Raw genomic sequence first — 14688 nt, forward strand, 5'->3', positions numbered from 1 at the left:
TTGTCTTTGACAAAAGGAAGGCAATTGATGCTGTTGTTACTCTATCAAAGGGAGCGATCATATGATGGTCTTTTATTCATGCCTTGAGGAGTTTAGTCGTCTGGTCTCTATCACAGCGGATACCTTTCAGATTATTGAACAGGGGTTACATAGTGGTGTCTTGGAGTTATAGTGATATAGTCTCTGTCGAAAGGTTTATAGGATCAATATTTCTGATCAGAATATTATTTTGAATTTATTTCCATACTTTGGGCCTATTTCATGATTGTTTATGGTTAATACTTGGTGGCTGGTTAGCCTTCTGGTGCTATGCGTGAAGTATCATTTAGCCTGGTAATAGTCTGTGAAGTCTACGGTCTTAATTGAAGCTCTCTTCAATTCAAACGTGGCAACTTCAAGGATTTCTTCAAGTTCCTTTAGCTCATCCAGATCCGAAGGTTCAGTCAGATCCTTATCTTTCACAAACTATAACATACCTTCCATGTTTAAAATTTAGGGCACCTTCAAGTCTGTCCTCGACTATCTTCACCAATTAGAAATAATCATCCACATATAAAACCACAATTAGCATTTCACCATTAAATACTTTAAAGTAAATGTTAGGATCAACATCATTCTTATAAAACCCTAAGCTAACTAAGTACTTATCAATTCTTTCATACCAAGCCCTAGGAGCTTGCTTGAGACCATAGAGAGCTTTCTTCAGTCTGCACACATGAGTTTCTCTATTATGAATCTCATAACCTTCAGGTTGTTCAATATAGACAACATTAAGAAAATAGTCTTTATATCTAACTTCCAGCCTGCAGCATTAGCTATAGTGGTTCTAATATTAGTATATCTAGCAGCAAGAGCAAATGTTTCCTTCTAACTACATCTAGCTTCATATTTTCAAAAACTTCCATATGGAACTCTCTTTTGATTCTTAATAAAAATTGTGGTAATCAAGTCTCATGAAGATTGCATAAACTAAGAATCAATCAAGGAAGGCAGCCATAAATCAAAGATGAGAAATGCCAACCTTTTCCCTACTTCACTTTTACGAAATGGACCTATAGTACAATCATTGTGATCAAGGCATACCTTCAAGTGAAGAAACCAAGCTCCCTCTTAAGCTTGAAGGCATGGTAATTTAAGAAACACTTGAAGAGAAAATATCCCAATAGAATGAATTAACATGTAAAGTAACTTATCTAGACTTCCACCATTGATAACATATGCCAAGATTGCTCAAAAAGATATTGCCAGTCTATGATCAACTTCAACCATAGAGTAAAGCTACACAACATTCTAAAATTGTTTTCCATAGTTGAATAACAGAGAGTTAACTTATATTAGAAAACTAAAGCAAGTGTATGACTTCAGAAAACATTTTACAAAATCCATAAGCAAGGTATATAAGCCTAATTGTCTTTCTAGCCAATGCATAAAATCAGATATGAGTATCGACCACTCAAAAGGATACACATTGTAGTTGAGCACAAGCGTATGATCGAAAGCCAAATTCAATAAGTTAGATACCTCATTGTAATGTCCCCTTTTTAGCGCAACATGATATGGGGTGTCGTTAGCCTATTCTGACACGGTCCCGAAGGCTAACAAGGACATTGATGGGATCCTGAGGTGTTTTGGCCTAGGTGTTTTCGATTTCAGGCCAATCGGTGCTGCTCTGATAGGGTTTCTAGACACTTACTATTTATAGTAAGTTAGTCTCCAAGCAGTGACTTGAAATTTTTAGTGTTTCCCTGGTTGGCATAATTATCAGTAAAAAATATTTGAAGGTGACAATGATTTAAAGGGATTATCAACAATGTTTTAATATTTAACGATAAAGTGTAAAGTTAAATTAAATATTTAACTTTATTGTTATATTATAAGGTTGGGAATATAAAGTAATGTTTAAAATATTAAAAGTTCCCTTTAATGTGTACATTGTGGAAATAATATTTTATTCTAAAATGTATTATCCCACATTTAGGAAATGAAGTGTTTGCATCCAGGAAGAAGATATAAATGGAGGTTGAGAGCTCTCTTTTGGGATATGCTGGGATGAGATTAATGTTATGCTGTTGGATTTCGTAGAGATCTGATTATTGGGCTTGGAGGACGGAATCTCTGTTTGCTAGCATTCTCTTCGCTGTTGAAAGACACAGTCAGGAGGATTAATGGTGTTTTCATTCAGGAAACACATTGGGCTTCATTTGGTGCTCTCGCATGATGTTTTTATAGGGGTTTGAAAGTGCAGATTTGAAGATATTGATTTTGCTACAGTACCACGTGAATAGTGTTTTTGCTACAGTACCGCGTGAATAGTGTTTGCTACAGTGCCGCATGAATAATAAAAATGCTACAGTGCCGTGAATAGTGCAGCTACAGTGCATGAACAGTGTTTTCAGCAGGTTCTATACTTGTGGAGTTCAGGTTTGAATTTGTTTATTATCATATGGTCTGTAATATTCTTCAGATCTGATTTGTATGCTTGAAGTTGGAATTAAATAAATACCATCAGCATTAATCTTCTTGTTTTTGGTATTTGATATGTCTGGTTGTTTTTATATCGAATAAACTTTGAAAGCTTTACAATAAATATCAATTTATCCAATTTATCCTATTGCAAATCAAGAACCAAAAAAAATCCAGTAGTCAGCTTGCAAGCCAACTGTTTGACAAAATTACACTAAGTAAAAAGGACATAAATTTAGTACCGAACAGGGGGTGCCCATTACACTCATTCATCTTAGGTTTCATCATCAAGAAAATACTTACTTCAAAGAATGTAATAGGCAGTATGCTTAAATTGAAGAGATAGTGTCACAATGAATATAATGTAAGGATGATGAAAGCCACGACAGAAAATGCATTAGAGCTAAAGGCAATCCTCTACACAAGAGGAGCAGAGCAAGGTTATAATAACAACATAACAAAGAACGTGAGGGCCTATTATGAAGAGCTGAAGAGAACCAAGTGTTACACAGTCACAACCCTACATGACAACCTTATCCAAACATAAAACATAATAGAAAATGCAGTCCATACGATGTTAAGAGATTTGATGCAAATCAAGAGACACACCATACGAGTATATAATTCTAGAGCAGCAAGACTATTGAGCATTTCAAGACTTAGATAGAATACAGTGCATCAGAACTATGCAACAAGTATCATAAGGGATCAAATCATAATATGAAGATAGTAAGGTCAACATTGGGCATAGATACTAAATAGGATGTTTATCACACCAATGACTGAGGTTCCATGTTTCTGAATCTCCTATAAATTTATTCATCTTTCTATTTATGCTTGCCATCATAATACTCCTAGATTTATATCTGAATACACATACTGAAGTCTTCAGTGCCAATGATGTATTTAGATCAATGCATCAATTTGGATCACCACATCAAATAGGTTGAGAGTTAAACATAGAGAGTAGGGCATAACTATCTTCAATACTTCAAACTGGATTAGAACAAATTCTTAACACAAGAACAAAGCTCGAACTAGGGTGATTTTTCCAAACTTTAGGAAGAAAGTTAGGCAATACTAAGATCTGAAAACAAGTGCACAAACCGACATATGAAAGCACCCTCAGATGAAGTAGTTAACAAGCAAGAGAACCTTGTGCACTAGATAAGACACTAATAACAATAAGGTAATCAGATTCAAATCTCCAACCAGGTGGACCCTATAATTGAGAATATTGGAATGAGAGCACCTGAAATCTTATTCTTGCTATCGTCCCATCGATGCCTTTAATTTGTCAAGCAGACATTGCTGTTGAACTTTCTGATTCACGGTAGACTTCTTGAATTGCTTTAGCTCATCCAGATCCGAAGGCTCATTCAGATCCATATCTTTCACAAACTGTAACAAACCTTCCATGGTGTAAAATTTAAGGCACCTTCAAGTCTGTCCTTGACTTTCAGACCTGTAACCATCTTGCAAAACTAACAACAAACTGAAAGTGAAGAACAACTAATAATCTGATTATTTAGAATGAACCTAAAGCTCTGATACCATGTTAATTTTAAGCAATTAGATGTTAATCTTAAATAATCAGGTTATAACAGAACAATAACAACAATAAAAACACAAAACAAGACACACCAATACCCTGGGAAAACCTCCCTCTTGGAGGTGAAAAACCCAGCCATAAAGTACAATGTGTATTATCTCAAATGTAGGCAATTACAAGGCAAGTGTGCTTATCTCAGATTGCTGTTCAACCAACAAGATAGCAGATCTGAATTCCTCTTTATATGATAATGGAGATTGCAGCCCTTATCATCAGCATCAAATTTGCTCAAGGCAAGTCTTCATTAGCTTCGCAAGATCTTGATAGCATCACCTAATAGCCAGCCATTCACACAATGGATGAGGAGCAAGTTTGCACAAGAGAGAGAGAGAGAGATCGCCAAATGTTGGAGAGCAGATTACATTTGTTGACAGCCTTAAGAATGATTCGCCTTGTATATTAATTGATTCATTATGCTGTGCAAATGACTTGCTTATATACTTGACTTGTGGTGTCAAGTCTCAAGTCGGCCTGCCTTGTTAATTTAATAATAATATTATATATATATAGGTCTTGACCTATTAAGACTTATTGCTTGATTGCCTTTACCCTAAGTTACCGAATCGGAATCGGAATCGAAATCGGGTACGTGGGTACGGTACACAGGTACGACAAAAAAAATTTGAGGGAGCTGGGTACGTTGGTATAAAAAACATATAAAAATCATAAATATGTATATTAAAATTAAAAAATATTTATATATATTAAATATATACTTTATAAATTTAATATTATTTTAAACTTATAATTTTATTATATAACTATTAAGATATAGTTTTACGAACAATATACTAATATAATGTATAATAATTTTAAAATAAACTATTTTATATATTTCATTATTAAAAATTAAACATATTAATTATAAATTAATATTAAATATATCTTATAAAACTTATATTATTTTAAATTTGTAATCTAATTATATAACTACTAATATATAGGTTATGGGACAATATATTAAGTTAATGTATAATACTTTTTAAAAATCTATTTTATATATTCCATTATTAACGATGAAGGTTTGCGACAGCATCCATAGATTCCGTCGCCTGAGCAAACGAAGAAACTACTACCGTCGCCCGAGCGTTGTGAGCTGTTGCCTGAGCGTTGTGAGTCGTTGCGTGAGCGTCATGAGCCGTGAGCCGTTGTCGTGAGCCGAAGACAAACGAAGACAAGCAATGCCGAAGACAAATCCAAAATGTGTTTTCTGTCTGCTCGTGCCGTCTTCTCTTTTTGTTTTAGGGTTTAAATAACCCATTTTCCTTCCGTGAAAGTCAACCTAGACGAATCCAAGACGAATGGTATCCAAATCTGAATCCAAGACGAATCCAAGACGAATTTGGGGGAAAACCTAGACGTACTGGTAACTTAGCCTTTACCACACGTTACATGAGTTTGGGCCCAGCCCAATTCCATAATCGCTCAAAATACATATTGGGCCTACCCTATCTACAAGTTACATTCAATATAGGACCACAAGTTACATTGCCCAATTAGGGTCAAACCAAATTACAAGTTACATTTATAGGGCCTGTCCTATCCACAAGTTACATTATATATAGGTCTTGCCCAAGCAAGACATAATTACAAGTTACATGTATTTGGGCCCAGCCCTAAGTTCGATTTACATAATAGATAATACATGTGTATTTTAATTGCCATTGACAACATTAAAATACAATAGATAGGTATCTGAGCTAGCTACTATTTCAACACTAACTAGGGTGGGGACATTGCACTGAAGAATACTGTAGATGGTGGAGACAAATTTGCTTCCATTTTATTTCCTTAGTCAGCTCTTGACAAGTCCCCTGAATCCAATTGTTATTCTATCTATAATAATTAGTTGGTATAGAAAATCTAAATCTTCCACAGATTATCATTTTGTGCTCATTGTCAATGTTCTTGTTACTAGATTTTCACCTACAGGTTCAATCAGGTAGAGCCACTAAGTTTTTGAGCAAGTGGTGTATTTCATAGCCTCTTTAGGTTGCATTCAAGTTACAAATGAAATAACCTCAAAAGATTGCAGGAAGCAAAGATTGCAAAGTAAGATTATTTCATTGATATAATGTACGAAGCATAGAAAGATTAGGCAAGTCTTTCTGAAAAGATGTAATCTTTATTGAAAATGATAGAATGCATGTCTCACACAGTAAGCCGTGAGACTGACCTTGTTCATTCGATATGCATGATGCACATGAAAGCTAAATTATACATGAATGAGTAAATGCTAAAGTCTAGAGGGTGACCAGTCATTGCCTGGATGACTAGCGCTTGTTGGCTGATCCATAAATCTGCTGGTGTTGTCCTTCTCCTCCTAGCTTCCCTAGGCCCTCAGTGCTCCTGTTTCCTGCATTAAACGATAGGCAATGAGTTAGAACTGTGTTCTAAGCAATGAAAGGTCATACACTATACATGAGCATTCACTTATACATGTATAAGTCAGTCTAGATGTGCATTGAAAGGAGATGCATATTTTAGGTATCCAAGAGAATCAAGAAAAATCATCATACATAGACATATTATTTCTAACATGTTTGCTTCATGTGCAACTACAAATTTGATCATGCTCATTTTCAGCATGTGGGGTAAAATGGGCTCCCACAAGGGTTGAGCCCAGCATGTTGTGATATTAGGGACAATTATTACAACATAGATGCAATAATCCTTGTCCATCTCCTATGGTAGTCGCAATAAAGGAATACATTTTGTTCATGGCAGTAGGTTGGTAAGAACACGCTGTTTATAGGTGTTATTACCAGCATGCTGTCATGAACAAACGGGTACTCATTCATGGAGACCATATGACAGTCACAAAGATGAATACAAGAAAAAGAGGAGGTGGAGTCCTTTTGACTACCTTTTGTAAAAGCATATATACTGCAGGACTTCATTTTTTCAGGGGTTCTTACTTTTTGCTTGTTGCACATTGTAATTTTCTAAGTTCTTTTGCAAAAGGAAGGATTTTCAGGCAACCCACAGGCCTAGGAGTGTTCCCATGTGTCACAAGCCTGTTGAGTTGATAGCTTAGCAAATAGGGGTGTAGGTTTTAGTGATAACAGTTCCCATTAAATCTTCCATAGATTATCATTTTTTGCTTTTCGTATGGAGAACATGAATGTTTTATATTGACGAAATCAAAAACACTCAACCTAACTGCTTGTCAATATTCTATAACATGGAGTCTGATAGGCATAACATGAATTTTTTCCAAGAAATTGGCATATATTTGTAGATTCCTATGTTCATGATTTACATGTTTCATAGAATTGGAAGTGGTTAAACAAATGAAATACTAATGTTTATGCACCTAAGGCATACCTTGCATGCATTTAGAAGTTACTGAGCAGCTGAAGATTAAGCTATTGACATTGGATGATACGATCAATAATTGGGTCTACCCTTGTTTCAATATTATTAGGTGACACTAGCTTTCTTAAAATTGTTAAATACTTTGGTTCAATATGATCAATAATTGAGCCTGCCCTTGTTTCAATATTATTAGGTAACACTAGCTTTCAGAAAATTGTTAAATACTTTGGGTTGATGGAAAGTTTTAGTAGGTAGGTTGCTGAAGCCATAATTATGGTTTTATGAAGCTCAATTGAGTATGATCAGTTTTCCTACGAATGTTTCTCTGTATATGAATCAAGCTTAAATTTAGTTTAAGTACTTAATCTGTAGCATATGTAGATGATCTTGATTTTACATTTTTGGATTTTAGAGATTTTGTGCCCTATGGGACTTTTAGGTGAAATCTAATATTTATATGTCTGCTATTGAAAACTATTGCAGGAGTTTGTTCAACCTGTATTAGAGGCACTAATCAATCTGTCACAAGAGACTGCTTTAGCAGGAAAAATGGTTGACATTGGGATAATAGAAAGGGAAATGGAGATTTTGGGAAAAGTAGATCCGAGCATAATTCAATTGTTGTCCATGCTACTTGTGAATCTCACACATTTAGATTCAGGCGTGGAACGTCTCCTTCAGGTGGGTTCAATTTATAAATACTGGTTGGATAAAACTTTTTCATTATGTATGGATTTTTGTCCTTTAATTAATGAGAGGGTCAATTTGGAAATGAAATGACATCCCAGTTTTGCATATACTTTGGATTTCTGTTCTTTAATTAATGTGAGGTTCAATTTGAAACTTAAATGATATCCCAATCTTGCAAACCTTAAGATTTTTTTGGAGGAATGTATCTATTATAACATTCCAAGCACATAATTATTACATCATGTTAACAGCAGGATTGCATGGAATGTTTCTCCCTACAATAGCCAGAAAAACTAGAGCCTGTGCACCAAGAGGTAAAGACTTGTTAATATTCTTGAAAAAAGCAAGCATAATTAATTCTTGCTCAGAGAACCTCACCTTCTTTAAGCTTATATAAGACACCCTAATGAAAAGTAGCCTTGCATCTTGGCTTCCACATGATATCAATAGGCAAAAGCTAGATTGTCTGGCAAAGAGTTTTGCAACTATTCTTGATCATCCAAGTAATGCAAACAACTGGTATCATCAACTGAGTATGGGAATTAATAAACCATGCTGATTCCCTGGGCCCTGCCAATACAAGAAAACGTAAAAGCAATTGTAATCATAAACTGGATTAGTTAACATACAGAGAAATGATAATTATAACTTTAATGACAGTAAAAATAACATGAAATTTAGCCCATAAATGCTAAATTATTTATCCTCAAAACATCCTTTCAATAGCTGGAAAGTACAGCCATAAGATCTTATTTGCAAAATTTGTATAATGCTTATATTATAGTACAACTTATGTATTCAAGTACATGAACAGTGTGCCAAAAGTAACATGTATCAAGAGATGCGAGACACAGACAAACCCTATTGAAAGGATGAATCTAAAATAACAGGTATGTCATCTATCCTAGGGAATACAACAGCTGTCCATAATTAATTACAGCTATGATTCTCCCTCAAGTAGTAAATGTAACATAGTTTGATGCCCCTATGTAAGAATACAATACCCACAAGCATACTCTAGATATAAGATAGGAGAAGAAGAGCATCATTGAGGTGCATTACTGTCCAACCAAAGGCTATTATGCCATCCCACACATTTACCATATAAAAGTCATGGTTCTCTCTTCAACAGGAGCGGCAGATTAGAGAAGCTATCATGAAATAGACTCTGAGAACAGTGTGCAATAAAGACTAGAGTCATCATGATATATGCAATCATACCATGTGGAACTAGACAACCTAACACGAGCATTATCTCCATCTACATGGAAAAATTGACAAGAATTATAAACCAGAATACGATGGACACCAATAAATGAATACATATATCACGCTTTTGCTGAAGTCGTAATGAGATAGCAGCCACAAAAGCCCCACGTCTCTACAAATTGCATCTGGATTTAATAGAAAGCAATGGTGCACCTTTTCAATTCTTTAATTTTCATCATGCACAACCATCTCAGAAACAACTGTAATGTCCCCCTATTTATACACTGTCAATTACCAAGAGCAATATCTATGTTACTACCTTCTATTATTAATTTATCATAACTAACTAATTCTTTCTAATATAACTTATTAAAAGCCATGCCTAAACTTAAACTAATCTGACCCTATTCCCAGAAGAGGGCTTGGCTGCCTATCGCTTGACACCACCTCCTTAATGTAACCCAGATTACCGGGACTCAGTCCATTCACTCTTGGGGCCTTGTTGTGACCATTTCACACATCGCCCCATTAGAATGGGGACCCCCTCTTTTTTGCTTGGTTTTGCCCACTCTTCTCTCTGTTTTTTTTAGGATTTTGAGTGAGGTCTGTCTGGACTAGGTCTAAACCCTTGGGGTTTCTTTTGAATGTGTGTTTAAGACAAGTCCAGTTGAATTTTAAAAAGTTATTACGCATCCTCCTGAAGATGGATTACTGAAGTCAGGGTTGTCTTAGGTCAAGTCAGGATTCTGTTTGGGGTAAATTCAAAGTTTTGTCTAAATGCCAGTATTTTGAGGGTAAGTTGTATATTTTGTCTAGGTGAATTTTGACCAAATTTTTGAAGCAAGATGATTGACCCTGGCCTTGAAGATGACCTAATCCTGCATGATAAAGTGATTGAATGATGAAATTTTGAAGGTTTAAGGAGAATTCGCTCCTGTCCCTCTCCCAGGGACCAGGGCGAAAATATTATTTAATGCATATTTGTCTTTAACTTGTTTAAATTGTCTTGTGCAGGGTTGCCAAGGGAGTCAATTGGACATGAACTGAAGATTTTAAGGATTTTTGAGGTTTGAAGATGATGATTTTGAGTGATTAAGACAAAATCGCTCCTGTCCTTCACTGAAGGACCAAGGCGAAATGGCTTATCAGGGTCATTTTTGACCTTGGTTGATCAAATTGGAGCGTCGAAGGCATAAGGAAGGATGAAATGAGCATAGTTGAATATCCAGACTTAGTCAAAAACGGTGAAAAGTTGAACTTTTTGTCTAAAAAGACAAAATCGCTCTTGTCCCTCACCAAGGGACCAGAGCGATTTTCTCCAAACACACCTTTTTGAGACCTTTCTTAGACTTCGGTTCGCGTTCATGGCCTGTAGAAGGATAATGCCTTCCCAGCAAAGGAAATTTGAAGTAAAAAAGCAGAAGGATTTGGCCTTGAGAGCAAAAATCGCTCCTGTCCCTCACTGAAGGACCGGAGCTTGAATTCTAAATTTGCATTATCCTCGTAAGATTTAAGTGATTTCGCGACTTGGAGAGATCAAGAGAAGTATGTTTTGCCCGTTGAATATAACTTGAGTGGCTTGCGAAGGAGAAAATCAACCTAATTGATAAGTTCGCTCCTGTCCCTCACCAAGGGAACAAGGCGATTTTCAAATGAAGCTCCTATCCCTCTCCAAGGGACCAAGGCGATTTTCCCTCAAGACAAGTTTTTGGCAAAAGGAAAGCAAGTTTCACGTTTGAGGTGGGTGAAGGAAGACACAATCGATCCGTTGAAGATAATTTTCAAAGTTAGCAAAACGCAAGTGAGCTTATAATGGCCAAGGCGCTCCTGTCCCTCTCTAAGGGACCAGGGCGAAAAGCACTTTAGCTAACCCTCCTCTCCAAATTTGGACGAATCCAAGTCAAGACACAAGGTCAAAATGATATTTAAAGGGTTTCATGGAGGAATGAAGTAACAAAGACCACCGAGTTGATGAAAAAGGATGAAATCGCTCCTGTCCCTCACCAAGGGACCAGAGCGAAATCCTCAAAATTGCCTAAAAAGCCCAACGTTTGAAATGCTACTCTCATTGCCAAGACCCAAGACGGAAAAAGGAATGATGTTTTACGCCTTGAAGGAAATTATATGTTGATGTGGTTAGAGGATTGTGCAATAAACTAAAAAATCGCTCCTGTCCTTCACTGGAGGACCAGGGCGATTTCTATAAAAACAATCATTTCCCTCCGAAACCATGTCTAGGCAAGGGTTGTGCAAAGTGAGAGATGCCTTTCGAAGATGATGAACAAGGAAACATCCCCAAGAATCGACAATTTTTGGCTCAAATGTAAAAATTGCTCCTGTCCTTCACTGGAGGACTAGGGCGATAATCTTTGGAAGGGACGTTTTTGTCTTAGAAAGCAAGTTGAACATGCGTAGAACGAACACTAATGATCATTGCTTACCTCCAAACTTGATTTGGCAATTAAAAAGACAAGGACCAAGGACAAAAGGATGAAATCGCTCCTGTCCCTCATCAAGGGACCAGGGCGAAAATGTTCTAAGGAGCATTCATTCCAAAAATTGAATAGATCGAACTCAAAGTTACGAATGAGAATCCCATTTTGGACGTCTAGGAAGAGATTTTGAACGTAAAAAACAAGGATTGCAAGGCTAAGATGAAAAGGCGCTCCTGTTCCTCACCAAGGGACCAGAGCGATCTTGTTGATGTCCATTATCTTGCCATGCCTAGGCGCCAATGTCATCTATGACACATTAAATGCCAATTTCGATAAAACCTTGAAATATTTTGAAATTAAATTGACATTTAATAAAAGCGCATGGTATTGAATAATTAATTTTAAGCCTTTAAAAAATCGAAATTTTTAATTATAAAGGCATTTAAAATTAATTATTATTATTTTAAAAATAAAATTGGAGCGCTTGGGGTATTATTTAATGTTTTTTATCAAGTCGGCCTCTCCTTTTATTTAATTTTTGTTTATCTTTGGCCTATTTTCCAAAGTCGGCCTATGGGAAATTGCAATGGTGAGCGCCTATATAAGAAAGGTATTTTGAGCAATGTTAATCCACCATTCGTCCATTCACTCAAGTGCGATTTAGAGAAGAGTAACAAGGTGCGAAATCTGGTCTAAGAAGGAGCGAATTTAGTTGAAGGCTAGAGGTGGAGCGAATTTTCCCCAAGGCGTTGAAGGCTAGAGGTGGTGAAGTTGATAAAGGAAGCACATTTTGAAGACTTCGATTTACCATCTTGCCTAGCGAACTTGCTTAAATTTGCATTATTTCTTAGAGTTAGTTCTCAAGAAGAGGTATGGCGAGATCTCCCTTGTCCAAATTTTGAATTTTGAATTCCAAATTGCATAGCTATATTTAGGAAATGATAATTCAAAGATTTATCATGAAGTTTCCTAAATTTAAACTTTAATCTAGTCTATATTTCTACATTGCAAAGCATGTTACTCATTATGAAATGTGGTGTAGGTGTCAAGATGGCGACCCCAAAGGCAGGAGCATCCACCAGTCGTCCAGCCCTCATGAAGGAAGATCAAAAGAATGAAGAACTGGAGACCAAGATCGTGTCAAAGTGGAGCAACATTGGAGATACCAACTTGGGAAACTTCAGTGTGAAGAAGTTTCGAGAGGTCCCTTACATTGGCAAGCCATCACCTGTCGCAAAGAGAATAATTGAAAGTGGCATCATCAAGGCGGCCGATTTCCCTCCAGCAGTCCAGTGCCATGAGCTGATGATCGAGTGTGCCCGCCATTATGATCCACAATCAAGATCGATCGTGTCCAAGGAAGGAAACACTTTGGCTTACCTTTCAGAGGAGGCTATAAGTGAGGCTCTCCATCTTCCAGAGCATAGAGATATGATTTATAAAAGCTTAGAAGGAGCCAGGTCCATGTACGAAGATGATCCGGACACTTGCTTGAGCATCATCAACAAGAATTGGTTACTCAAGAGTCGTCCTCGCCTGAGCAAGATTCCCAACACACCACATAGGATCGACTTCCAGGAAGAGTACAGAGATTTGATAACTTTGCTCAACCGAGTTATAGGGGCTCCTCAAGCCTTGTATTTCGAGAAGTGGATGTTCTACTTCATCCAAGTGATAGTTCAAGGGAAAGGAACGATTCATTGGGCTAGAATGATTGGCCATTGCTTGGACGTGCATTTAAGAAGACTGAAGGCTACCAAGTCATTCCACATGAGCTCATACATCATATATGCCTTGATCATAAGTTTTGAATATGCAGGACTACCTCATAGGGGAGTGATCGGAAGAGGGCCCGGAGAAGTCAGAGTTTGTGATTCTTACGTCCATTTGCATCATCCACCTGGAAGTGACTACAAGTTAGTCAATGATACCTTCACGATGAACATCACCAGGACATTGCAAGGCGGGATTCACAATCGGCTATCTCAAGATGCACAAGAGCTTGTAAAGAGGTATGGTGCTTGGTTCATCCAATTCCAAAAGTTTACATATATTAGAGTTCATGGGTGTCCTTCACCTCCCTACATGTTGCCGAGATATCCGACAGACAGAATAGTGTTACTTGAGGTGACTAGACAGTTGGCAGCTTATGCGAAGGCATTCAGATACCGGCATGGAAATGGAATTCCTGTGCCTATCATACTAGGAAATTCAGTTGAGGTATGTCCTAATGCTCTAGCCATGGATGATGCAGAGAGGGAATTGGCCTTATATTGATTTTCATTCTTTGCCTTGAGAGAGAGTTTTGATCCTTATGGGTACATAGAGGAGACAGTTGGTAGAAAGTACAAACATGAATCTCAGGTAGAGGACTTTTGGATGAATCTCTCAGATGATTTTGAAGTAAAAAGAAAGATGCATTCCAGATTGCCTTTAGATTTCATCAGGAAATGCAAAATTTACAGAGTGGCCGATCAAGCTCAGGACAGTGGCAGACATCTCCAATCATCTTATGACCGAGAAAGCAAAGCAGTGAGGATAGATTGGAATGAGCCTGAGATTTTGGATCTAGATGCTTTGATGGCTCTAGTTTTGTCTTGTACTCGCAGATGGGTTGATGTGCAACATCAAAAGTTAAGAGAATAGAACATATCCATGACTTTTACTTTGGAGGAAAGACCAGGGGAAGGAGGAGCAAGTGTAAGTGAAGGTAATCCTCATCCCAGGAGCACAAGTGAAGGCAACCTACGAAGCGCAAGTGAAAGCAATCCTCATCCTAGAGGAGCGAAGAGGAAAGAAAGACCTAAGAAAAGAGAATCTTCCAAGAAGAAGCAAGAAGCCAATCGAGATCGTTCATCCGGCACATCTTCTCGACAAGAGAAGAGGACACTTGAAGTGGAGGAATCTATGGAATCAATGGTACAGAATGATAAACATGAAGAAGGACAGGCACCTCAACGT

The 14688-nt window shown here is 37.1% G+C and overlaps 1 protein-coding gene across 5 annotated transcripts in view; it reads left to right on the forward strand.

Moving 5' to 3' along the window:
• Positions 1 to 14688, forward strand: part of LOC131076879 (uncharacterized) — a 165229-nt gene that overhangs the window by 35787 nt on the left and 114754 nt on the right. For all 5 annotated transcript variants that reach the window (XR_009113497.2, XR_009113498.2, XM_058014224.2 and 2 more), the window contains exon 4: positions 7877 to 8074. Coding sequence is in view for 3 of the 5 variants with exons in the window: in XM_058014224.2 (XP_057870207.2) it covers positions 7877 to 8074 (198 nt within the window). In the remaining 2 variants the exon portion in view is untranslated. The remainder of the gene's footprint in view (positions 1 to 7876; positions 8075 to 14688) is intronic.

This window comes from Cryptomeria japonica, chromosome 10, assembly GCF_030272615.1.
Source record: "Cryptomeria japonica chromosome 10, Sugi_1.0, whole genome shotgun sequence".
NCBI classification, from domain to species: Eukaryota; Viridiplantae; Streptophyta; class Pinopsida; order Cupressales; family Cupressaceae; genus Cryptomeria; species Cryptomeria japonica.